This window comes from Chrysoperla carnea, chromosome 1 (genome assembly GCF_905475395.1).
Source record: "Chrysoperla carnea chromosome 1, inChrCarn1.1, whole genome shotgun sequence".
NCBI lineage: Eukaryota > Metazoa > Arthropoda > Insecta > Neuroptera > Chrysopidae > Chrysoperla > Chrysoperla carnea.
In genome coordinates this window covers 135362717-135387823 of record NC_058337.1, presented here as the reverse complement: position 1 = coordinate 135387823, position 25107 = coordinate 135362717, and the positions used below count along the sequence as shown (strand labels likewise).

The following is a 25107-nucleotide window of genomic DNA, read 5'->3' as shown; positions in this document are numbered from 1 at the left end:
CAGTAAATTATTATGTTAGTCAATTTTATTTATAAATAATTATAATAAAAATTTTATTCTTCAGACCATTCGAATGGCTCGGGAGCTTCAGGTTCTTTTTCATCATCAGTTTTTGGTCCAAATGCTGTAAATAAAAGTACATCTTAAGATCACTTCAAGTATTAAAAATATTCGTCACGTGAAAACTGCGTAAACTAAGACTGCCTTTGAGATTTTAAGGATAAGATGTCATCGCTATCATTTTTCATGAAAAAAAAGAAATGCTTTTTGTTAATTTTTATGAAAATATAGGTCGAGAGGTCGAGTAGAGCCTGTAACTCGAAAATTACGCATTTTTGACAATAAAAACACTATGAAAAAAATTGTAAAAAAGTCACAATATTTGAAATAATTTAAAACGATTTTTTTTGGCTCCACCGCACACGTGATCTGTGATGTCAATCCGACAAGCAATGACAATAAAACAGTGTCAACAGTTGTATTAATATATCATTATTATCAATTTTAAATGACGTCCAACCGACATTCGTGTAACATAGTGTGTTTCCGGATCGTTTTCGCCAATTTTAATGATTTTCATTGTCTGTTTACTCGGTCATATGGCTTCAAAAAAATCGGGGGGAAAAATTAGCCCATTTATCAAGACATTTACTTTCATTTAAAAAAAAGAAAAAAAAAATGTGAAAAAGGTCTATTCTTCCAATCTCAGTAAAATTCGAGGTCTTTTCAAAATACCTTCAAGTAAACAACTTGTACTCGGATTATTTTTTCCAAAAAAGCTTTTTTAAAGGAAAATTTAGCTGAGGAATAATTAAAATAGGGAATAATTTCCCCAACATTTTCGTATCCTTACGTAGACAATTTGGATTAAGAAATTGTTTGTAACTTACCAGCAACGGGTTCGACTAATTGTTCTTCATCAGACCGTAAATGATGCATCATAATAATTCCACCAATCGATACATCTTTCATTGGTGAATAACTGGATCCATCAACTAGACTAACATTTTTCAATTGCTGACGTAAACAACGGGCTGGATTATTTAAAATTTCAAACGTAGGTTCTTGTTCTTTTTTAGTCGTTGAAACATCTTCTGTTGATAATTTCTTTTCGATAGGTTTCTTCTCTTCGGTACTCTTTTTATCCTTTTCTTTATCTTCTTTCGCCGGTTCTTCATCCTGAAATTCGATATTTGTAGACATACTTTTTGGATACAAAATAGTATTACTTACGATTTCCATTTTTTCTAAAATATTAGCGGTTGTTGCAGCGGGTGTGGTTGCTGTAGATGAAACGTTTGGAGTTGATGCGGTTGAGGCAATAGCTGAAGTGGCTGCTAAATTTCGACTAGTTTGAGCCGAATCGCGTTTTCGTGCACGTGCCGCAATACTTAGTACAGCTGTAGTTACTTTTTCACGTTCTTCACGTTTCTTTTCTTCTAATGGGGCTGGATAAGCGTATAAACTTGGTTTGGAATTTGATCGGAGTTCAACTTTTGGCATCTAAATTAGAAATAATATTATTTTAGTAGAATTAGTAGAATTTATCGGAAAAACTTCATTTTTGTATTTGTTCTCATAGAATTTCAGGCGATACCACGAAAACTGTAATTGACAAACGATCATACTTTTGAGTACTATACCCTAAGGACCTAAGAATTGAGTTATATCCTAGACTAAAAAAGTTTTTGAGAGTAATTAAAACTCAAAAAACCGAATTCGTTTGATCATTGAACAAATATTTTCTAAAAAATTCCCTGAAATCAACCCTAGAAATGGTTTAGGGTTTGGATGATATCAAAAGAAACTTGTAATCCTGTCGGAAAATAAAGCAGATTTTCTTATTTTTTGGATCAAAGTTACTTAAGATACAAAGTTTTAACCAAATTGGATACCAAATTTTTTTAAGGGATGCGTACCCCACTCCCCTTAACAAATATAGAAAAAATCTCATCCATTTCCATTTTTGTTCCCAAATTTGACAAAACTTGGTATCTAGAGGGTAATTTCGACCTAAAAAGTACAAAACTCAGGTTAATTTAATGATTCGTAGATTATTTTTATGATATACGTTCGTAAATCTGAGGGAAGCCCTATATTCTAGAGAAATTTTCGACGATACTTGGAATTAAAAAATTTTAAATTCGTCTTTTTCGAAATTTCTGAGAAAGGATAACTAGATTAATTAATTTACAAAAAAAAAAAATGCATACCTTTAATTGCTTATTAAGAGCAATTAAACATGTTGGAGTAAATGCTAACGCAAGACAATGTGCTAACGGGAACCAATACCAATATTGAGTAAATACTAATGTTCCTACAACAGCCAACATATTTGTGTGTCCAGTTCGGGATTGTAAGGATAACGTAACATTTCGACCACCTGAAAAAAATCCAAATATTGTAATTAATAATATACCATGCTACTTTAATGGAAACAACGTCACGACCTAGACAGCAGATTTTAGATCGAATTTTTTGCTTCGTAAAATGAGTTTATTCAGCTAATGACGTAACATTAATTGTTTCTTGTGAATTAAATAAAAAAAAATTAACTTTTACCTGCATCAATAATTCCTTGTGCAAGAATTGCTCCATATTTCGCAATCACATCTTCATGTTTGTTACTAATGACTTGAGCATATAACGTTCTAAAGAATGATACCTTCGGACATGTTTGATCAGTTTGTTGAATCAAAATCATAGCTGACGCTATGAGGGCACCTTGTCGTACAAAATTCACTGGATCAAATTTAACCATAGGCTCCAAAAGTGCAATAGCTTCTCGTTGCCCAGTACCTGCACAGGCAATACCCAAAGCCATTGCTGCTCCATAACGTACATGGGGATTGTAACTTTCTGCTAAAAGTGAAACAACACTGGGACATTGTTCTGGTGTTCTAATTTGTAAATAAAGCAAATTTAATTAGTATTTTTGTTATTTTAAACAGTTAATGCTTATAAACTAAATCTTAAAATTAAATATCGTCTCAAGTTTTTTTTTGTGGTTTGTCTAATATAAAACGAATAAATTCAATTTTATTTTAGATTCACCAATTCACCATTACCTACCCGGGCAGTCATTTTCAGACTGCGATGAGTAGACAGTTTACAGTAATTATGTTGGTATTATTTTACCAACTGCAAATAAAAAATAAAACTATATTACAGTGCTAATTTCAAAATATGTAATTAATTTAAAAAAATAAAATATTCTTCTTGATAAAAATGTTTAATTATAAATAAGTATAATACAAAAGATTAAAAAATTAAACATTTTTTTAAGAAAATAATAATAAAATAATACACATAATTAGTTAGTTTTTTACCATTTCTGTAATCTTAAATAAGAGATGGCACTACTAATCGTTAAATTATACAGGAACCTTTTTATAGGTTCTATAGGCGCTCTTTACGGATACAAGTAATGGTCTCTATAGTCAAATTATATAACAATCTCATTCGGTAGCGAATGCAGTTATGTTTTAATTATTTGTTTTTTAATATACAGATGCCACAAGTAGTTCTAATTGAGAATTATTTGAAGTTCTTTATTGTAATGTTTAATTACAAAAGAATTAAAATTTTAAAGAATTAAAGAACGATTGGATGCGTGGCTTTTGAGATATAATCCAAAATTGGACACATAGTGCGATTTTCTCAAAAACTATGCATCCAATAAAAACAAAAACCGATTTTTGTATTTTTTGGGTCAAAATTGCCTTATGTACAGAGTTTTATCGAAATCGGAAACAAAAAATTTTTCCTGGTTTTTTCGATTTTTTCTAAGGGGTACCCATAGATAATAAATATTGATATTATACTATAGATAGGCATCTCTATCATCACCAAGGAAACTTGAGATTTAGTTCTCACTCGATTCACGAGATGCGCTTCAATCAATTGACCGCCTTTTTTAAAATACTCAATGCCAAATTCTAAATACAATTTAAATTTTTACATTTTTTTTTGGTTTACTGTTTTAGAACATGTTTTGGTATCACATTTTTATTTGAAATGCTATCAAATATCCTTTTTTCCAAATCATGTACTTGAAAACAGTTAAACAAAAAAATAATTAAACATTTTAAAGGAAAAAAACGCTTTTAAATTGTAAAATAAATTTATTAAACAACTAATCTTTTATTATTATTTATACTTTTATATCTAATTTTTTTAAATATGTAATAAAAATTTTAAATTGTGATTCTTACAACTAAAATTAAAACTAAACAAGTGAAAACAAACAATTGACTGAGTTAATTGTTGAAATACCATGCATAGTCAGTGTTGATTTCTTTATCACATAACACATACAAACATGTGACACATACATAACTAATAAAGTATAGTACATATGTAAATGACTTTATAGGTTTCTGCATTACCGACCGACATTTAGTGTATAGTTTGTACACATATTATAAAATTTCCGCCTAATTGGCGCCCTCACGGGTAAACAGTGATGTTTACGAAAAAATGTTTCAAACAAAAGTTGTTTAATTTTTGATAAGGAACATTTTTTTGATAAGGAACATATTTAAACTTTTGTTCTATCTCTAACGGTTTATAAGATGGGTCCTACGGACCCAAGACCCAATTGACCTATGATGCTCATTTACGAACTTGACCTCACTTTTTACGTCCTGAGTACGCTGTAAAATTTCAGCTCGATATCTTTTTTCGTTTTTGAGTTATCGTGACCACAGACGGACGGACGGACGGACAGACAACCGGAAATGGACTAATTAGGTGATTTTATGAACACCTATGACAAAATTTTTTTCCTAGCATCAATATTTTTAAGCGTTACAAACTTGGGACTAAACTTAATATACTATGTATATTTCATATATGCATGGTATAAAAATGTTTGCATCCGTGTTGTAATTAACAGTTTTAGATTTTGCAAATACGCAAACTGAGATAAATACGAATGCATTATCTCGAAGCATTTTGAATATAATTTTCGAAAATGTGTGTTTGGCCGCAACAAAAATTTTTTTTTTAATATGTCCTAATTTCAATTAAGGTATGTTCATTATCTGAAGCAGCATCTTCTGTTCATGGTGGTAATGCAACTGCGGTTGATTCGCTGATTTGTTCCTCTTCAATATTTAAAGCCACAATCTTTCGACTGGTAGACGCAATAGGTGATCCAAAAAATTGATTTCATTTAAATTTGCCATATCGTTTACAATAAAAATTTATTAAAAAATTTTTTGGAACAACAATTAAAAAACTCATGGTCTATATACATAATAATATGATTTTAGGTATCAAATAGTGAAAAAGTACAAAAGCTCTTAAATTTCAATAATAATTCCATTTTTTGTGATTTAATAAAATATAATTGAATCCAAACATATTGTAAATGGACACAAAACATGCCTTCTCATAGAAAATCATAAATATTTGGATGTTTCGCTATCAAAAGCTCGCCTTTAAAATAAACGCTAATAAAAGCTACATTTTTCAAACTTTTAAGAAAATAAACTTGTGTTTAATGGCAATTAATACAGTAAACATAACAAATTAAAAAATTCATTAATGAATATTTAATTAGTTTTTATTTTTATTCTTATAACTATATTGTTATATTTACTTTTAGCCTAAATTATAATTGTTAATTATAAGTGCATAACAATTAAATTCGGTATACCTTAAATTCACTCACCAGGTCGTTTTGATGCAGCTTTGTTTCAATTTATGTTTACCGTCTCTGCATGTATAAATTGTGAACCTAAAATAAATAAACATTCGTGGGTTATCTGTAAGACCTACTTACAATAGTAAATTAAGCACATTTATTACATAAAGATTTTAACTTACTACTTAAGTGCAGGCTAGGAAAAGCATTAGCCTTTAACTTAGTTCGAAATTTCCCTCTTGAAACTTCGTTGGCGAAATGTAAATCGCAGACACGATAGTTTTCTCGTTTAGAATATTCGATGCCCGTTCGACCAATCGCTATCGTCCATTTTTTAAATCGCTGTAAAATTAAGTCTTTCAAGAAGATTTCTTCCCAAGTTAATAATTTTTTTACTTACCTCAGAATTCTTAGGAATCATATGTAAACTAATATCGTTTTGCATTTTTCCACCAGCTTTCACACAACAATGAAAAACCATCTTTTAATTTTAATATTTATAATAAATATTTTATAATAATAACTGACACTATTTCAGAATAGTTTTTGTATTCAAGTCTGTCAAGTATGACCAGGTAACTACGATCAAATGGTTTCTATGGATATATTTTTATGTTTGTAGAAATTAAGAAAGTTTATGTGATACATAAAACGTTTTTGTAATATTCATTGCCTATAATATTTAAGTTAAGAGCTTGAATCTACTTTAGTGACATCTCTTGAATCGAGTGATAAGTTTTTGGAGCTTACATGGTAAAAACTGTTCAACTTTCCCATCTATATTATAATTTATTGTCTCTGGGGGTACCCCTTAAGAAAATTGCAAAAAATCGAAAAATTTTTATTGCTTCCCATATCGATAAAATTAATTATATAAGAAAAATTTTTTTCTACTTATTTAGTGTAAATAGTGTACACGATTGTACAAAAAGAACATTCTCTTCTAGTTAAAGATTTCGAAAGGAAGCGTTTAAACCAGAAATATTTAAAATCCATAGTATTTCGTCGTTGTTGGTAAGATTTAGCGTAGAAAATGGTCAAACAACTTATTTAAATGCGATATTATGAATAGACAGTATAAGGAACATTCGTTAAAAAGTTAATTGACTCCATCTTAAAGCTGTTATGATTGGCAGAATGCCACATAACTTGGTGCAGAGGATTTGAAACTGCAAAGTAAATACATCGTCTCTAGGTTTAAAAGCTCAAACAAGAAACATTAAATTATATTTTATTAATATACATAATATAATGAAAATGTTATGCGACTATAAAGCTCAATTCACACTTTAAAGTTGATCTCTCAAATATCGAATCAGTAATAGTTGCCAATTTCTTTGGTGGTTTCTAAAAGGAGAATGCAAAAATTGTAAAAGTTTCTAATTGGATTGTAATCAGGAAACATAAGTAAAAATTTAAACCCAGAAACACGTTTTTTTTCACAATATTTTTTCCATAAAGTTACAAAAATTAAAAAAAAATATTTAAAATAAATTATAAAAGAGCAAAGATGTGAAAAATTTTGTTCTATCTCGAAAGTAGCGAATTTCTCAAAAACGATACATATTGCCAAAATGATTTAGTCGAAGGGATGGTATTAGGTTGATCTTCATCTATTCGAAAACTAGATGAGACACATTTTTTATGCAATTTTATTGATCGATAAACACTCCTATTATAGTTTTTCTATCGAAAAGGGTTCATGGTTATTTTTAATTAAATTAATTTGAATAATTTTTTGTATAACGGTATTTTACAGGTAAGCTTCTATTATTGTTTTCGTAATTATATTATCTTTCTTCTGACACCAATTTCGATTGGTTAACAGATCGGTGTAGTTACCAATGGTATGAACAGGTAAGTCAATATAGTTAACTACACCGATCTTCAGATTTAGTGCTTATGGCTTATGACTCTATCGCCGCTGATTTTATTTCAAGCATAATAATGTTATGCAATGACCCACGCTTGGAGTATTGCCTGCCAAATTTTTATTGAGCATCCGCTTTGCCAATATTCATCAAAACCATTTTTTCGAAAATCGTCAGCTTTATGAGGAAATGCAACTTAAAAATATTTCATTATTGCATTTAATCGAAATAAAACACGCTAACTACGGACAAATGCTTTATCCAAAAGTTGTTAAAGGCAATAGAAAATATTCGCCTGTGTCCATGACTTTGACCAACAATTATCGACAAACTTTAAGGGTATTTTCTTTAGATTAAAAGCAATAATGACATATTTTTAAGTAGTATTCCCTACGAAAGCTAACTTTTTAAAAAAAATGTTTTATAAAAAACTGATTGTTTTTTCTTATGAAGATCAACTTTCTAATTTAAAGTGTTATTCTATCTTTAACCGTTTAGAATCTAAATAGAGTATTAAAGAAACCCGGAGAACTAGGTCCAATCTGATGTCAGAACATGATAGCCCCCACCAAACTCTACAATTTTAGTTCAGGCCCCAATCAAACTCTACAAGTTATTTTTTCGAGCTATTAGCTATTATAGATTAAAATGACCCACCCTATATAATATATTTAAGTATATGAAAGGGATAGGTCCAAAATTTCCACGTGGTCATTTCCTGCTTGTTCCTGAAATCATACCAGTCTAGGAACCTTTATGTTTCTCTTCACATACTCATATACACAAAACTAACTATTGTGAATGGACCCCATATACAGATATAGTGAGAGAGAAGTGGTTTATTGTAGTAAAATATTAAACCGAAGAGGAAAAAACCCATTATTCTAATATAATACAAGGATGAAGGAATTATATATTCATTTATGGATAAACTATATTCTATTATAGAGTTCGATTCTAATAATTGACCATTGTGGATTTACAAAAAAAAACTTTGTTTTCAAAATTGATTGACGTTATGAAATTAATGTTTTTACGTACATTTGCAAAATGGTGAAATTTTGATATCAAATCGTAACCAGTTATAATAAATGATAAGGTATAGCATGGATGTTATAAAGAAGGAGAACGATCGCTATAGAAAATATTGTCCCCAAAATATGGACAAAATAAGTGAGGCGCTGGGATCGCTAAGTTGTCTCATTAAAAGCAGGCTGTTGTGCGCTAATTTCAAATGATCTATCAACGTTTAATATACGTGTATATAATATCATTTAAAGGAAAAAAAGCAAATAATGAAATTATTATTAATTATTATTATTATTATTTACAAATAAATAAATAATAAATTATCTATTCTACTTTATAAATTTATCTACACTACTTTATAAATTTGAATGGTACTAACTTCATCTACTTGTACTCATAAACAGCTAACTTCGCAGATACTACTTACCGACGACAGCGCGGCTGGTGACTGAAAAATGAACAATAAATTCTACAAATTTTCAAGGACAGATGCGCTAATGCTTTAGCACGTAGCGATCGTTCTCCTTCTTTATAACCTCCATGAGGTATAGTGATAAATTAATGATAAGGTATCTGCTATTGACTCCGTGTATAGTCTTGGTAGGGAGAATCAGACCGATGCCAACGCTTTCAGTGGATAATATTGGTGACAAAGGAAGCTGTTATGACTAATTTTTTTTACTAAATGTCTTGACAGTCATAACAGCTTCCTTTTCACCAATATTATCCACTGAAAGCGTTGGTGTCGGTCTGATTCTCCCTACCAAGACTATACACGGAGTCAATAGCAGATACCTTATCATTAATTTATCACTATACCTCATGGAGGTTATAAAGAAGGAGAACGATCGCTACGTGCTAAAAATTCATCAAATTCAAAGTATTCAAGAAAAAAAAAAAAAAATTTAGACGAAATAACATAAATAATATTTTTTAAATTAACATAAATAATTACTTATTTAAATTGGTTAGAATATAGTATTACATTTTCAATGTAAACCATATATACAATCCATAGACTTATATTTCCATCCATAAAATAACATAAATAAAGTAGTGTGTCGTTACTATGATAACTTCCTGAAATAAAACACATGCACGAAGCGAATATACACTCACATTCACAGGAGAATATTCCACTCAGTACGCTTATCTATTCGCTCGTTCAGACCTGTTTGTTTTGATATTGTTTAGTCGTTTAAGGTTTAAGTACGAGCACCAAAGCAATTTTATATTTAGTTTTTGAAATATCGAAAGCTAATTAATTAGACAAAATTTTCAATTTTCGATATTTTGAAAATTACTCTAGATATCGAAAAATTTTATTCTTATTCTCTATTACTCTAGATATGGAAAAAATATTTTTTTTAAATTGGATTGTTTTGGAGAAATCTATGAAAACATATAATCAATCTATCGTTTTACCATAAAACCAATGTTAAATATGCCAACTTTTGAAGTCATTTATTTATTTAGATAACCGGGCAGCCACACTCAAATTTTCACAATTGATTTAGACTTAGTCTAACTTCATATGAAAAAATCTAGCCTTTTATCTAAAATTGCCCTGGTGTTCGCATATCGTTAAAAATTAAATTTAGAAAAAAATGCATAGCAAATTTTGAGAAAAACTCACGTCTACAGAGAATTTTCCGTTGCTGTAGGTTGTAAAACAAAATATCAAAGCAAACCGTTAACATAAATCTTTATACGATTAAAATTTTAGTATCTATAGTGATTACATAATTTCAATTATGTAAAAATACGCCATATATTTACATAATGTATACAAAAACCTGTATAAACAATTGTAAAAACTTTTAAAGAACAATTTAACTTTGATTACATATTATTCACTTTTAGTTTTGAATTTGTAAAGTTGAGGTTGAATGATTATGACTTACGTAAAATAAAAATTCAAATAGATTAAAATAAAATCAATTAAAGAAATATATAACGAATGAATGTTTGACAATACCATGTTAATTAAAACACATTTACATATTACGAATTTTAATGACGATTATATAACTTTTTATATACCATGCATATATGTAATATGCAAGGTATATTAAGTTTAGTCCCAAGATTGTAACGCTTAAAAATATTGATGCTACGAACAAAATTTTGGTATAGGTGTTCATAAAATCACCTAATTAGTCTATTTTCGATTGTCCGTCCGTCCGTCCGTACGTCTGTGGACACGATAACACAAAAACGAAAAAAGATATCAAGCTGACATTTTTACAGTGTACTCATGACGTAAAAAGTGAAGTCAAGTTCGTAAATGAGCAACATAGGTCAGTTGGGTCTTGTCAGTCCGTAGGATTTATCTTGTAAACCGTTAGAGATAGAACAAAAGTTTAAATGTAAAAAATTTTCCTTATAAAAAACAAAACAACTTTTTTTTAATTTTTTTAATAAATTTTTTCGTAAACATCACTGTTTAACCGTGAGGGAGCAAATTAGGCGTAAATTGTATAGTATGTATTAATATAGGAATATCAGTTATATTAGTTATGTATGTGTGACATGCATGGATGTGTAATATTACAGAGTAATCAACACTGTCTATACATGGTATTTCAACATTTAACTCAGTCAATTGTTTGTTTTCACTTGTTTTTCTTATATTACAAAGAGTGTAATATTGAAATTTTTTATATCATACGTATAAATAAAAGATTTAGGTACAGAGTGAAAGAAGCAGCCACAAATTGCTGATCTTAAAATTAAGACAAATTTTTTTAAATAGAAATATTTAAACATACGTTTAATTATGTATGACAAAACCCAATGAATACGTATGCGATACCCCATAAGCTAGCAATTTTTAAAGGGTAATATGAGTTTTACGTAGTTTTAAGTTATTTTCTTATAATCTTGTTATTTTTTAATTGGTATAAACATGACCAAATTAATGTTATTCATGTTTTCATGCATTTAACCTTTGCAAATAAAATTTTCATGCTATATTATCTATCGTATAACACGTATTTCTAATTAAAATAAAAAATATTTAAAAATTATTAAAGTAAATGAAATATAAAAAATTAAATCGCAAGTGATTAAATTAAAACAATAGTCTATTATGGATAAGTAGCTGTCGATAGAACTATTTGAAAATTTGTAAAAAAATAAAAATCTAAGAAACTAGAAAAATAAGCTTTATTGATAAAAATGGCTTCAAGCAAAAAAATGGTCGGTCTATATGTGCACATCTTACGCAGAAATTAAACTTCATCTAGGCTTTCAGACTCACTGAAAAGCTCAGTCCAGCTCATACCTGGTAACAGATAGATTTTTATACCATGCATATATGAAATATACATAGTATATTAAGTTTAGTCCCAAGTTTGTAACGCTTAAAAATAATGATGCTATGAAAAAATTTTGTTATAGGTGTTCATAAAATCACCTAATTAGTCCATTTACGGTTGTCCGTCCGTCCGTCTGTGGACACGATAACTCAAAAGCGAAAAAAGATATCGAGCTGAAATTTTTACAGCGTACTCAGGACGTAAAAAGTGAGGTCAAGTTCGTAAATGAGCATCATAGGTCAATTGGGTCTTGGGTCCGTAGGACCCATCTTGTAAACCGTTAGAGATAGAACAAAAGTTTAAATGTAAAAAATGTTCTTTATCAAAAATTAAACAACTTTTGTTTTGAGCATATGTTAAGTTAAAAAAGACACAAGGGGCCGCTAATTTTTTTCAAATTAAATAATATTAAGTTAAAAATTTAAAGAAACCCCCGACATAAAAACAGGTTTGGTCGATTCGTTTGTGGCATTGTAGCTTCTAAACGGATGAACCGATTTTGAATTTTTAATCAGTCGTCTGAAGATCATCTTGAAATCGTTTGAAGATCATCGCACTTGAAATATAGCTTAGATTTGCCTCGATCAAATTAACTTTGAAACAAACAAAAAATAAAAATAGTTTCGTCCATTTAGGAGCTACGATACCACAGACACACACACAGAAACATAAACACGTTAAACTTATAACGTCTCTTATTTTAGTCGGGGACTAAAAAATCTTGCTGATAGACAGGCTTTACAAAATTGATAAGAATTTTAGGGTATTTTCTGTTGGAAAATAATAGCTGTCAGGAAAAACAAGAGACTCGCAGATTATAAAATAATTTAGTAAGGGTGTCCCCACGTGCCTCCCTCCGTACGGTACTCATTTTATATTTTCTACTTTGGAACGAAACCCTATATATAAACAGTATAAACTTTTCTACACATTTACAAAGTGAAAACTTTATTAATTTCGATTTTCTATTAGTTAAATAAAGTTAATCTGATTTTGTCTGTGTAAATAAAATTCAACGAAAAAAAAAAAACGTCTATTATTATTCGAATTTATTTCTTCTAACTAGACAAGGGTTTACCTCTCTCGTTGACTGCTGTATGGGTAAAAAAAAAGTGTCAGACAAACACATTGAATATTGAGATTGTGTTTACTTATTATAGTAAATAGTATTTATTTGTATTATTTAAAGACTAGAGTGATACCCACCCGCTTCGCTGGGTTTAAAAGTAAAGATTGATATAGATTGCTCCCACTTACCCTTTTCTATAACACTCGAAATAATAGTGGGGATTGTTTTACACAGGTAAAATATATTATTTTTTTAAATGTATGATAGTAATTATTCATTGAGTATATCAGAGAAGATGGCCTTGAAATATTTTATATTGACTATTTTTCAAAAATCTGTAATTTATGGTAATTTCACATGCCAAATTAAGTTAAATTTTTTTATTTTTCTAATTTTTCTTTTAATATATCTTTATAAATTATAGTTCATGTGTTATTCTGATATATCAGCTATATTGCTGTACAGTTTCATTAAAAACCATTCGCTAGTTTAAGCGTGAAAGTGTAACAAACAAACAAACAAACATGCTTACTGTCGCTTTTATAATATATAGAGATAACATAAGGTATATAAATTATTAAAATCTTATTAAGGTGATCTTATAGTAAATACAGGGTTGTTCAGTCAGATATTACCACTTCACAACTATAAATTATAGTAAGACAAGTGAAATTTACAAAATTGAAAAAAATGACAATAAATTTTTCGGGTACGGAACCCTAAAATTGCACTTGAAACGTATCTAAGAACAATCTCCATTAAATTACGTTTTTCCTTAGAGCCTTCTACAAACTGAACCGATTTTGACCAGATTTTTTAGTTGTTCCGGGTATGCAACCATAAACTCGAACTTGAAACATAACGGAGAACACTCCCCATTAAATTACCTTTCAAAAGCAACAAAAAAATCCATATCGGTTAATCCGTTTAGGCGCTACGATGCCACAGACAGACACACATAGCGGTCACACTTATAACACCCCTTTTTTGGTTCGGCGGTTAAAAAGAAAAATAATTTTATATCAATGAAATTAGTTTTATTTGAGAGGTAATTTTATGCCATTAATTTTTATACCTACCTTTTGGCCTATAAGTATGTATGAAATAATGACACAAACAAATTTTGGTTTTCCGGTACATCTGTCCGCCCATCGGTCAACACGATAATTCAAAAACGACAGACATCAAGCTGAAATTTTTTTTATTTATTTTTTATTTTTCTGTTTAAAACAGGATGATAAAATTTTGGTAGAAATTATTGGTTAAAGAACCGCCAATTTTCGAATTTAGTTAAAAATTTCGGTATTGTCAATGATCAGGTAACCAAATAGTTTGTTTCCCAAAATATTTAGTTACCTGAGTTATGTTTGCCGCGAATACAAACTTAGACCCTAATCATCACTATATCAATAAAATAATGGGATTTGTATGTTTGCAAGCACAATTAAGTATTCTGATAATTATGCTTACAAATTTACAAAACTAAAATATTTCATATTATATTATTTTTAGTGCTGGATGATAAAACTAACATTTACATAAAAATATTTGCTTTTTTAATTTGTAGGTGAGAACATAGTTCTTGTGAGAGTACTTGATAGTTTTGTTAAATAAGGTGTCTTTGAAATTAGTGGCAACACAAATTTAAAAAATAAATATTTTTTCAATTTTGATGGTGAATTATGTTACAACAGTACCGGATTAAGCCCATCGAGGGCCCTAGGCCAATAAAATTTTGGGGCCCCCCTTTTTTGAATAATTGTAAAATTAATCGTTATTTGTGTATTCATAGCATTCGTACAGCCTATTCATATCATTCCAAGGTTATAAACGAAATCAAACGAACAATATAATTAGAGAATTCAGATTCTCCGGACAAAAAATTCGCAAGCCGAACAAAAACACACCCAATGAAGGAAAACAATTTTTTTTTTTCGAAATTTGAAAAAAAAAAACTTGAAATTGAAAATTTTTGTTCAAAAATAATCATATCAGATTTTCGTGGGGGCCCCTGCCCGTCGGGGGCCCTAGGCCATGGCCTAGTCCGGCCTAATGGGTAATCCAGCACTGTGTTACAACTTGATAATATAAGATGAAAAATTTTGGATATCTGGAGTAATTTTCAAAACATCGAAATTTTAAATTTTTTTTTAATTACTTAGCTTTCCATATTTCGAAAACCAAGGCAGATAAAAAACAATTTACTCTTATTTTTCGACTACATTCATGAAATTATAAATTTTTAACCACAAGTTTAAACTTGCCTTGGTGCTCGTACTACCTTAACAGTTTCCCAAACACCTTGTAGGTAGGTACAAACACACTAGTCATTACTAATGACTCTGAACTATGACCTCATGTATGATCAATATTCCGAATCTCATTCTCGATATCCATTATATTTTGTTAACGTACATACTTTTAAGTAAAAACTATATATTTTCGAGTTGGTTTCGATTTGGTAGACTGACTTATATCCTCTATGAATGAGTGTATGTATTGAACGCTAGTATACCTATTCTACTAATGCCATCGTTTCATAATTTCACATACGATTTATAATTTCATCATTTTCTCATTAATCTTATGAATTGGTGGGCGAAAATATGTCATCTTCTCTCCCACATTCTATGTATGTATGCGATAAAAAAAAATTACTATAGGTATATTTTAAATGTTGTTGCCACTGTCATTGATTATACGTTCGTTTATAAAAAGAAAACTGATATTAAGAAAAATTAGTCCAAGAAATATGAAAATTTTTTCAAACAGTAAGTTAATATTAAAAAGGTTTTCGATTGACAAATTACAATCACACGCTAACTCTTGAAAGACTATAAGTTTAAAATTTGAATTAAGGTTCTGTTTTTTCAACAATTTCTATCCCCATTTTCTTAGAATCTAAAATCTTCTCTTTCCTAAAGAATTTTTTTTGGCCTTGGATGTTTGGGAATCAAATTTGGGACTTCTGATCGAAGATTTATACATTCATATATGTAAAATTCATTAAAGAATATTTTTTCCTTCTTTCACAGTAATTAATCACACAAATATCTAATAATTTACACATTTTTCCGCATGATTTTGCTTTTCACCCAAAATAATTATATGCCAAAATTCCAAAAAAGATATCCACAAATTAATCTAGTTATCGTTTTCTTCCGTTTAAACGCGAATTTTTTGTTCACTATAAGAAATGTTTTTTAAGCATTTTTTGGGAATTTTTTTTTATGAACAATAAAAAGATAAAACTTTGAGGTATCATTTATTTATTATTAATTTAAAATTATGTAAAACAAATTTCAAATATAAATCTTCATTAAAACGGAATGTTGTAGAACTCTGAAGACATGTGTGTCGAAAAAAAGGACGGTAACATCCTCCACGACTTTTACTGTTCGATTTATTTGAAAGAAAAAAAAAAAGGTATTTTGATCTGGACATTTGGCAGATTGCTGAAAAAAAAAATTTGGAAAACGGTTGACCCTGCAGGTCATCCCTGTAACTTCCCGCTAAGTATTGACTCATAACGTGTAAAAAATTTTATCTATTCTGATGTTATATCCACTCGCATTTTATTGTAATTAGATGTGATCTTAGACTAAAATCTGATTAAATTTTTACAATCATACTAAAATTTTTGAACGGAGTATTGGAAATAGAGGGAATAAATGGAAATAGAGGGAAATCGCGGTTGGTGACATTCGACGCAGTTTTTGAAGCTTCATGAAGAATCTTTAAGTTTCAATTGATAGAACAAACAATTTTGAGGTTATACCGAAAAAACGCTTTTTTGGGTTTTCATTCGTCAACGATTACTCACGAACGAATCAACCGATTTTGACCGGGCTGGTGGTGATCGACGTGGTTTTTTGATGTTGAGAGCTGATTAGTTTTTGGAATTGATGGATACAGCCGTTTACAAGTTATTCAAAAAAAACCACTTAAAAAAAATTTTTTTTTTTGCAGTTTTTTTGAGATTTCTCGAAATCTATCGGTTCGAATCGGTCCAAATAGGCCTCAAAAATTTGGTCAAGCCCTTTCGAATGGCACCAACCGCGATCAAGCCGTTCAAAAGTTATGAGAGGTTTACACATATCCACACACACACACACACACACACACACACACACACACACACACACACACACACACACACACACACACACACACACACACACACACACACACACTCATACAACTCATACATACATACAGCCATACAGACACCCTCGCGGAAGTAGTCAGGGAAGCTTCCTGACACCTTAAAACGTCGAGATCTGATGAAAACTCGATTTTGGCAAAACGGGGTGAAAACAATAACTTCCCTATTTTCTTAGCAGGAAGTTAAAAATTTTAAATTCATGATTTCTTTTTATTTTGTTATGAAAAAAAATAGAAATACTCGGATCTTTTGAATGATACTAGTTCATCTTGCGTTTACATAGGGTGAGTCCTTTTTCAAGTGAATGGGTTTAATATTTCTCGAGTTATAGACAAATTTAAAAAACACTGTTTTGAGAAAACTTGCGTTTAAAGTTTCAAGTACTTATCTGAACATATTCTACACATTTTAAGGAATCAATTTATGCAAAAACGACAAAGAATCGATTTTTTGAACTCATCACGCGAGGGAATCCCTTTAATCTACGCGTTCTTAAACCAATTTTGAACGAAAGAGCTCTTTCACCCCCTAATACTAATAGAAGAATACAATTAAGAAAACTTCTATTCGTAACTCTTCACTAATTTTCAATCTTACATATTTAATAATTTCGGAAAAACTCCGGTTATTCAATATGGGAAAATCACCTTCTTTGACTAACTTATGATTGTCATACGTGATTGATATGAAATCACTACATATTATAAAACAAAGTCGCTTTTTCTGTCCCTATGTCCCTATGTCCCTTTGTACGCTTAAATCTTTGAAACTACGCAACGGATTTTGATGCGGTAATAATAGAGTGCGGTAATAGTTTTTTTAATAGATAGAGTGATTCAAGAGGAAGGTTTTTATGTATAATACATCCATATTATAGTAGAGTAAGGGGTTGAAATAGGGGTTGAAAGGGATATGCTTTAAAAACTAAAAAAGTTGTGCATCGATTAAGCTCAAATATTGACACGATATACAACCAGCTTCAAAGATCTATTGTTTTTATCTACTTTTAACCTTCGGAGGGTAGAAAGGTGTAGCGAGAAAGTGGGAAGGAATTATCGAATATTTACAAATATACCTAAGTGGGGTATCAAATAAAAGAGCATGACGTGTACATTACAAAACTGTTATCCCACGCAAGGAAATGTGGAGGGAGGGGTGCAAGTGGGGATGTTGCCCAGCAAAGCGGGTAGTTCACAGCTAGTATAACAATAAAATTCAAAGCAGCATACACTATTGGCAACCTTCAATAATTCATAGTTTCCCAGAAAACCTACGCAAAACTAAATTAGGCAATTTGGTGCCCCGAGATTACTATTGCTTTTTTTGTTTTTTAATTGAATTTCACCCTGTTATCAAATTTAATATGATCTGTTTGAGTTGGTATGAAAGTAGGACCTCAAGACCAACAAATCGAAGCAACATACCAGTTTTTAAATTCTAAATTTCTAACGTAGATAAGTCGAAATTCAAGGTATTTTGATAAATCTCTCGGACTATAAACGATTTTATTTTTCGATAAAATGAAAGTCAAGGTTGATGATAATTTACAAAGTATAAAAATAAAAGTTTTTACGAAAAAAACAAAAACACGAGAAAGTTTAATCAAGAAACAATATAACGTTATCTAGAAAGAAGCAGACGGTTCTATTATTGTTAAAATGTTGTTATAGAAAAAGCTTAAAATCAAGTATGAATAAATTGTTTAAAATATTTAGAAAAAAATTAAATAGTCGAAAATCTTTTAGTAAAACTTTTATGAAAAAAAAATTGTTTTTCATATGAAAAATTTAAGAATTTCTAATTTTCACTTAAAGTTATGATAATTTTAAGAAAAGAGAAATGGATAATTGTTACTAAAAGTTAACAATTTTATGAAAAGAAATAAGTCAGCATTTTTTGGTAGCTATAACTGTTCTTTTCTTTTGGTAAAAACGCTTACATTGACAAATAATTTCTCTTCAAACCGTACGGTACAGGGAATCGATATCAATGTTTTACAAAAGATGTATAGATATTAATTTTTAATCTAATAAAGATTTTTAATCTATAGAAGGTGGAGCAACACTATCGAAAATATATGCGTTCATTCAACATTTTCACAACATGTTAAAATTCCAATTTTTTGTTATCTGAAAACAATCCGTCAGATTTTTTTTCAAAAAATATATTTACGAGTGTATGAAAATATTTGAGACTTACGTATCAAATTTTGAGAGTGGATTCTGTTAAAACTTGGGAAAATTAAAGGAAAATTACGAAGAGAAGAAATTTTTCGATATATACCATAGTTTTTGAATGAGTTGCTTTAAGAGATGCCATTAAGAGAAAATCGCTTAAAGAAGAAATAACACACAATTGCCATTCATTTCATCACTTTAAATATGCATTTTTACAAGTGAAAACAAACAATTGACTGAGTTATTTGTTGAGTTACTCTGTATAGAAAGCGTTGAATAATAAAGCTTGCATTAAGAATATAAATTAATAGAGTTTAAAAAACTAATTTTCTGACTTTCAAAAATTTTCAAGAATTTGTTTCCGTTTTTCCAGAATGTTTCACAAGAACACTCGTTGAAGCTACCTGCAAGTTTTCAACTCTCTATATTTTATAGTTTTGGAGAAAATGGACATCCAAGTTTTGTACTAATTTGCGCCCTCACGGATAAACAGTGACGTTTACGAAAAAATGTTTCAAACAAAAGTTGTTTATTTTTTTATAAGGAACATTTTTTACTTTAACTTTTGTTCTATCTCTAACGGTTTACAAGATGGGTCCAACGGACTCAAGACACAATTGACCTATGCTGCTCATTTATGAACTTAGCCTCACCTTTAACGTCGTGAGCACGCAATAAAAATTTCAGTTTGATGTCTCTTTTCTTTTTTGAGTTATCGTGTCCACAGACGGACAGACGGACAACCAAAAATGGACTAATTTTGTGATTTTATGAACACCTATACCAAAATTTTGTTCGTAGCATCAATATTTTTATGCGTTACAAACTTGGGACTAAACTTAGTATACCTTGATATATATTACATACATACAGGGTACACAAACGCAAACTTTAATGAGAATGCAGGATTTAAAGATGATCCTAAGAAAACGTGATTTTTAGAAAACGTCTTTAAGTGCATTCAAATCGAAGAAAATTTATTATTGAAACACTATAATAAAATCAACATATTGTGTCAAGTATCAAGTTCATTATTGTATATGTCGATTTTACTACATTGTTGTGAAAACTTTTTTGAAAATTGAAGCGCATGTGTACAAAAAACCGAAATAAACAGTTGATAGCGCGAGATGAAAATTCTGTACACTCATGAAAATACATTTATTTACTAAAATATACTATCGGTACTCGCTCGTATCTGTGAGTGAGTGTTTGGAGCACACAAGCACAAAACTTGATGTCAGAGATTATAATATATTTACTGGTGAATTGTTACGCGCTTCTACTATCACATACTCTCAAACGTCCGTACACTCTAAATTCTTCAACTCACGCTATCACACACGGAGAATAAAAACTAGTGAAGTGTCACTCACACTGTGTGTTGTTTTGTCTTTTTTTTTATAATTATGTGATAACAATATTCGGGCTTAAAACGATTTTATCCGTGTGCGAAAATTATCGCTACTTGTGTGTTCCTGATTTTCTTTTTGGAGACGAATTTTCAAATTGTTCTTTTTCGTATATGATAAAAAGTGCGTGTGTATTGGAAAATTTGATACTTTTAATGTGTGTGGAAATATTTTGGGGAAAAGCGATTTAATTAAGTGAATTTTTTAAGTGTGTTAAAATTTATTTATTTTTTCTTGTGGAAAAATATAGTGATATTTTTTTTTTTGGATTAAGTGAATTTTTGGATTTAATACACTATTTGTTTTAAATAAAAGTTTTGGATTGAATTTTAAGGTAATAATTTTTGGTCTTTTCTTTTTCCAAAAAAAAGTTTTGGTAAATATATGTTAATTGTTTTTGATTAATTCTTACCATATGAATATGTGGTTTAATTGTGATTTATTAGGGGGTCAGCCTAATATTAAGAAGTTTGTTCGGAAACCGGTGTTTTTAATATTATTATATTTTGTAGGTTGTACGCATAGTTGAGGAAATAAGACTTTTGAGGTCGGAATTTAAAAGTATACCTTCGATTTTTATGAAACTGTATGTATGAGGGTGTAGAAAGAAGTCAGTTTGGTCAGAAAGTGATGGTCTTTAAATGTACGCGCTTACAAGTTGCTAATGTTGGATGACAAATTTAAAACTATTCTCAGTATTTTTTGTGCCTTGAAATTTTTTCCTAAACCGCGCTGTTTCCTAAAAATTCATTACTTTTATGAAAATTTGATACTGATAAAAATAACGATTATTATCTCATTATGATTAAAACCCAATATCCGTTTTTGAGATGTCGAAGTTTTAAACTTTTTTAGGTTAAAGCTTTGTCATGAACAAGTTCTATTATCGAGTGGTTATGATCAAATATTTGATTAGATGGCCAAATGATTATATATTTTTGACTAAGAATAGTTCAAAATATTAGATTCAATAGTTTATTTTCATGATTTTTCAGCATTCTACCGAACTCTCCAACAAACAGTTTGACTTTTTTCTAGACTCTCACACGAACAGTTTGCTCCCGGTCTCGCAAAAATCGGAGGTGTCCTTTTAAATTTCGAGCTTTTGGTCGTTTTTCGGTTTTAATACCGCGATAAACATTAAAAAAATTACTTCAATGAAGTAAATGCATTTACTTAGCGGTCGTTTCATGTGATCTTACAACTTAATTCAAGAAACTACTACCAATTTTTTAAAAGGATTCAAAGCTCTTCTTGAGTCGAAGCCGGTAGAAAAATATAACCATTTTGATTAGATCAAAATGGACGAGACTTTTTCGACTTCAGATTGTCAAAGGAAAAAATTTCTAAAGTATGCACAACATAGATACGCCTTCTTATTTCGGGATGGAAAATAAAAAAACGTGAAGACACGTATTGGTTCAATTTTGGGAGGAATGAACATACAGTGTAAATTTTTTTATACGGGAACGTTTTCATGGTCAAACAGGGGGCCAAAATGCAACGTATTTGTTTTTCCTACTCTTCAATTATCTTCTAAAAATAAATCGATTCGTATTTTCGCGTTACATGATTTTCTATTCCGTGTTTTCAAAATATCAGGATGACAACTCTTGAATCACTCTGTATATCACTTTAGATAATCTCATAAAATATCTTTTGAAATTTTAAGTGTTGTATCTATTTTTTTTTTGTAATATTTTCTCAAGTGTTTGAAATTTGAAGGCTTTTTCTAGTTAAAATGTAATTTAATAAATTTTTCAATGACAATAATTGGATATCTCTAGTCTCGTACATACATTATTTGTTTGAGTGTTTCTTTTTTTAAGTCAAGGATCCGGCGGAGTATTTGACAATCATTTCAGAACTCCCGAAGGATTTATTAATTTATGGCGGCAGCATTAAGGTCGATATTCAAATAAGGACAAAATTCAAAAACAATGGTTCCGATAGATTCATTCTTCGACTGTCGGACGAAATCATAGTCTTATTTGACCTCAATGAATATTCATTTACTAGCTGAACCTGGCCGCGTTTCGCTATGGCTTTGTCTGATAATAATTATTAGGGAAGTCATAATAAAACAAGTGAAAACAAACAATTGACTGAGTTAATTGTTGAAATACCATGCACAGTCAGTGTTGATTTCTTTATCACATTACACATACAAACATGTGACACATACATAACTGATAATCAAGTATAGTACATATTATAAAATTTCCGCAAAAAATGTTTCAAACAAAAGTTGTTTTATTTTTGATTTTGATTTTGAAGGAATATTTTTTACATTTAAACTTTTGTTCTATCCCTAACGCTTTACAAGATGGGTCCTACGGACCCAAGACCCAATTGACCTATGATGCTCATTTACGAACTTGACCTCACTTTTTACGTCCTGAGTACGCTGTAAAAATTTCAGCTCGATATCTTTTTTCGTTTTTGAGTTACGTGTCCACAGACGGACGGACGGGCAACCGGAAATGGACTAATTAGGTGATTTTATGAACACCTATGACAAAATTTTTTTCCTAGCATCATTATTTTTAAGCGTTACAAACTTGGGACTAAACTTAATATACTATGTATATTTCATATATACATGGTATAAATAGTCTAGCAGTTCTAGTCAATTCAACTACTCCTTTTTGAGTTTTGTGGCTAAAACACATAGAATAGAAGCTAAATTTTTATATATAAGATAGGTTTAACGACATCTATGCATATTTAATCAAACTATTTCCGGAGCTATGATCCAATACATATTATCTATGAATAGTTAACGAAACTAAGCGTAATTTTAATTATAATTATGATTCAATACATATGGGACCATTTATGAATACTAAACGAAACTATTTGATATTTATATGATTTGCATATCTTCTTTAAGTTAATTTCAAGTATTTCCTGCCCAAACACAAGCTTCGGGATTTCGAGTATGAAAAAAACACGCAGAAGCTAATTTTTTATATAATATTATTTTTTTATGATTGCCGTACAATTTTCCCGGTCCACTGAAAGAAAATTTATCGTACATGATAATTTTCGTAGAGAAAAAAAGACCATCTTGACAGTTCCTCAAAGCCGTTCTAAAATAACTACCAAATTCTATACCTGGCTCCTGACTTAATTCATTTGTAGGTACAAAAATAATAATTATTTGTATTTTGTAAGCAATACAAAACTATTTATGAATAATAATCATAATTTACTTTATTTAATATAACTATACACCTAATGAAATTATAACACGAAACATCTGGCGACATTTTGTGTTTTTTATTTGTCTACTTATAATTTTGTTAATTTTGTGTTTTTATTTTTTAAGTTGTTTAATTTTAATTCGTTAAAAAGGTACTTTCAAAAATTAGCACCCCGCTGTCATAGAATCTATGTATTAGGTAATAAAAATTATAACGTGATGCAGAAAGAAGTTTATTAATAACAAGTGAAAACAAACAATTGACTGAGTTAATTGTTGAAATACCATGCATAGTCAGTGTTGATTTCTTTATCACATTACACATACAAACATGTGACACATACATAACTGATAATCAAGTATAGTACATATTATAAAATTTCCTCCTAATTGGCGCCCTCATGGGTAATTAGTGATGTTAACGAAAAAATGTTTCAAACAAAAGTTGTTTAATTTTTGATAAGGAATATTTTTTACATATAAACTTTTGTTCCATCTCTAACGGTTTACAAGATTTACAAGACCTAATTGACCTATGATGCTCATTTACGAACTTGACCTCACTTTTTACGTCCTGAGTACGCTGTAAAAATTTCAGCTCGATATCTTTTTTCGTTTTTGAGTTATCGTGTCCACAGACGGACGGACGGACGGACAACCGGAAATGGACTAATTAGGTGATTTTATGAACACCTATGACAAAATTTTTTTCCTAGCATCATTATTTTTAAGCGTTACAAACTTTGGACTAAACTTAATATACTATGTATATTTCATATATACATGGTATAAAAATGTCTTAAATTTTGGGTTTCTTTAGCATTTGGACCTTTTCAAAATTTTCTAAAAGCTATTTTAGTCTATCTGATTTACTTTACCGCCTTCACCCCAATGGCCCGGGGGTTAAAAAGTTCCGTTTAAATCATATAGACTTTTTTTAGGATAATTTTCTGAAGCCAATGCAAAAAACTGCAAGTCAATACACCCAGCAAACAAACTTTTCGTAAGAATCAATAAATTCTAGGTCCGTTTATCGTACTATTGTGCGATGTGTTCGTTATTTGTACTTTTTTGGCTGTTAACATTTTTTGGGGCGTAATTTGAAATATAAATATTTCTTAATATTTCGTATTGGATATATTTCAACTGTAAAAAAAAATAGGACGAATCTTGCAAGGTGCAAAAGTAGTACTACTGAAATTGGGCCCC

At 29.8% G+C, this 25107-nt stretch overlaps 1 protein-coding gene across 1 annotated transcript in view; it reads right to left on the bottom strand.

The window, feature by feature from the left end:
• LOC123300882 (26S proteasome non-ATPase regulatory subunit 1) overlaps nucleotides 1–25107 on the bottom strand; it is an 868403-nt gene continuing 843296 nt past the window's right edge. Inside the window, exons 10-14 of the mRNA XM_044883547.1 lie at nucleotides 2563–2900; nucleotides 2214–2383; nucleotides 1234–1503; nucleotides 891–1179; nucleotides 1–124 (exon numbers count right to left, since the gene is read on the bottom strand). Of these exons, the coding sequence (XP_044739482.1) occupies nucleotides 54–124; nucleotides 891–1179; nucleotides 1234–1503; nucleotides 2214–2383; nucleotides 2563–2900 (1138 nt within the window). The 3' untranslated portion in view covers nucleotides 1–53. The remainder of the gene's footprint in view (nucleotides 125–890; nucleotides 1180–1233; nucleotides 1504–2213; nucleotides 2384–2562; nucleotides 2901–25107) is intronic.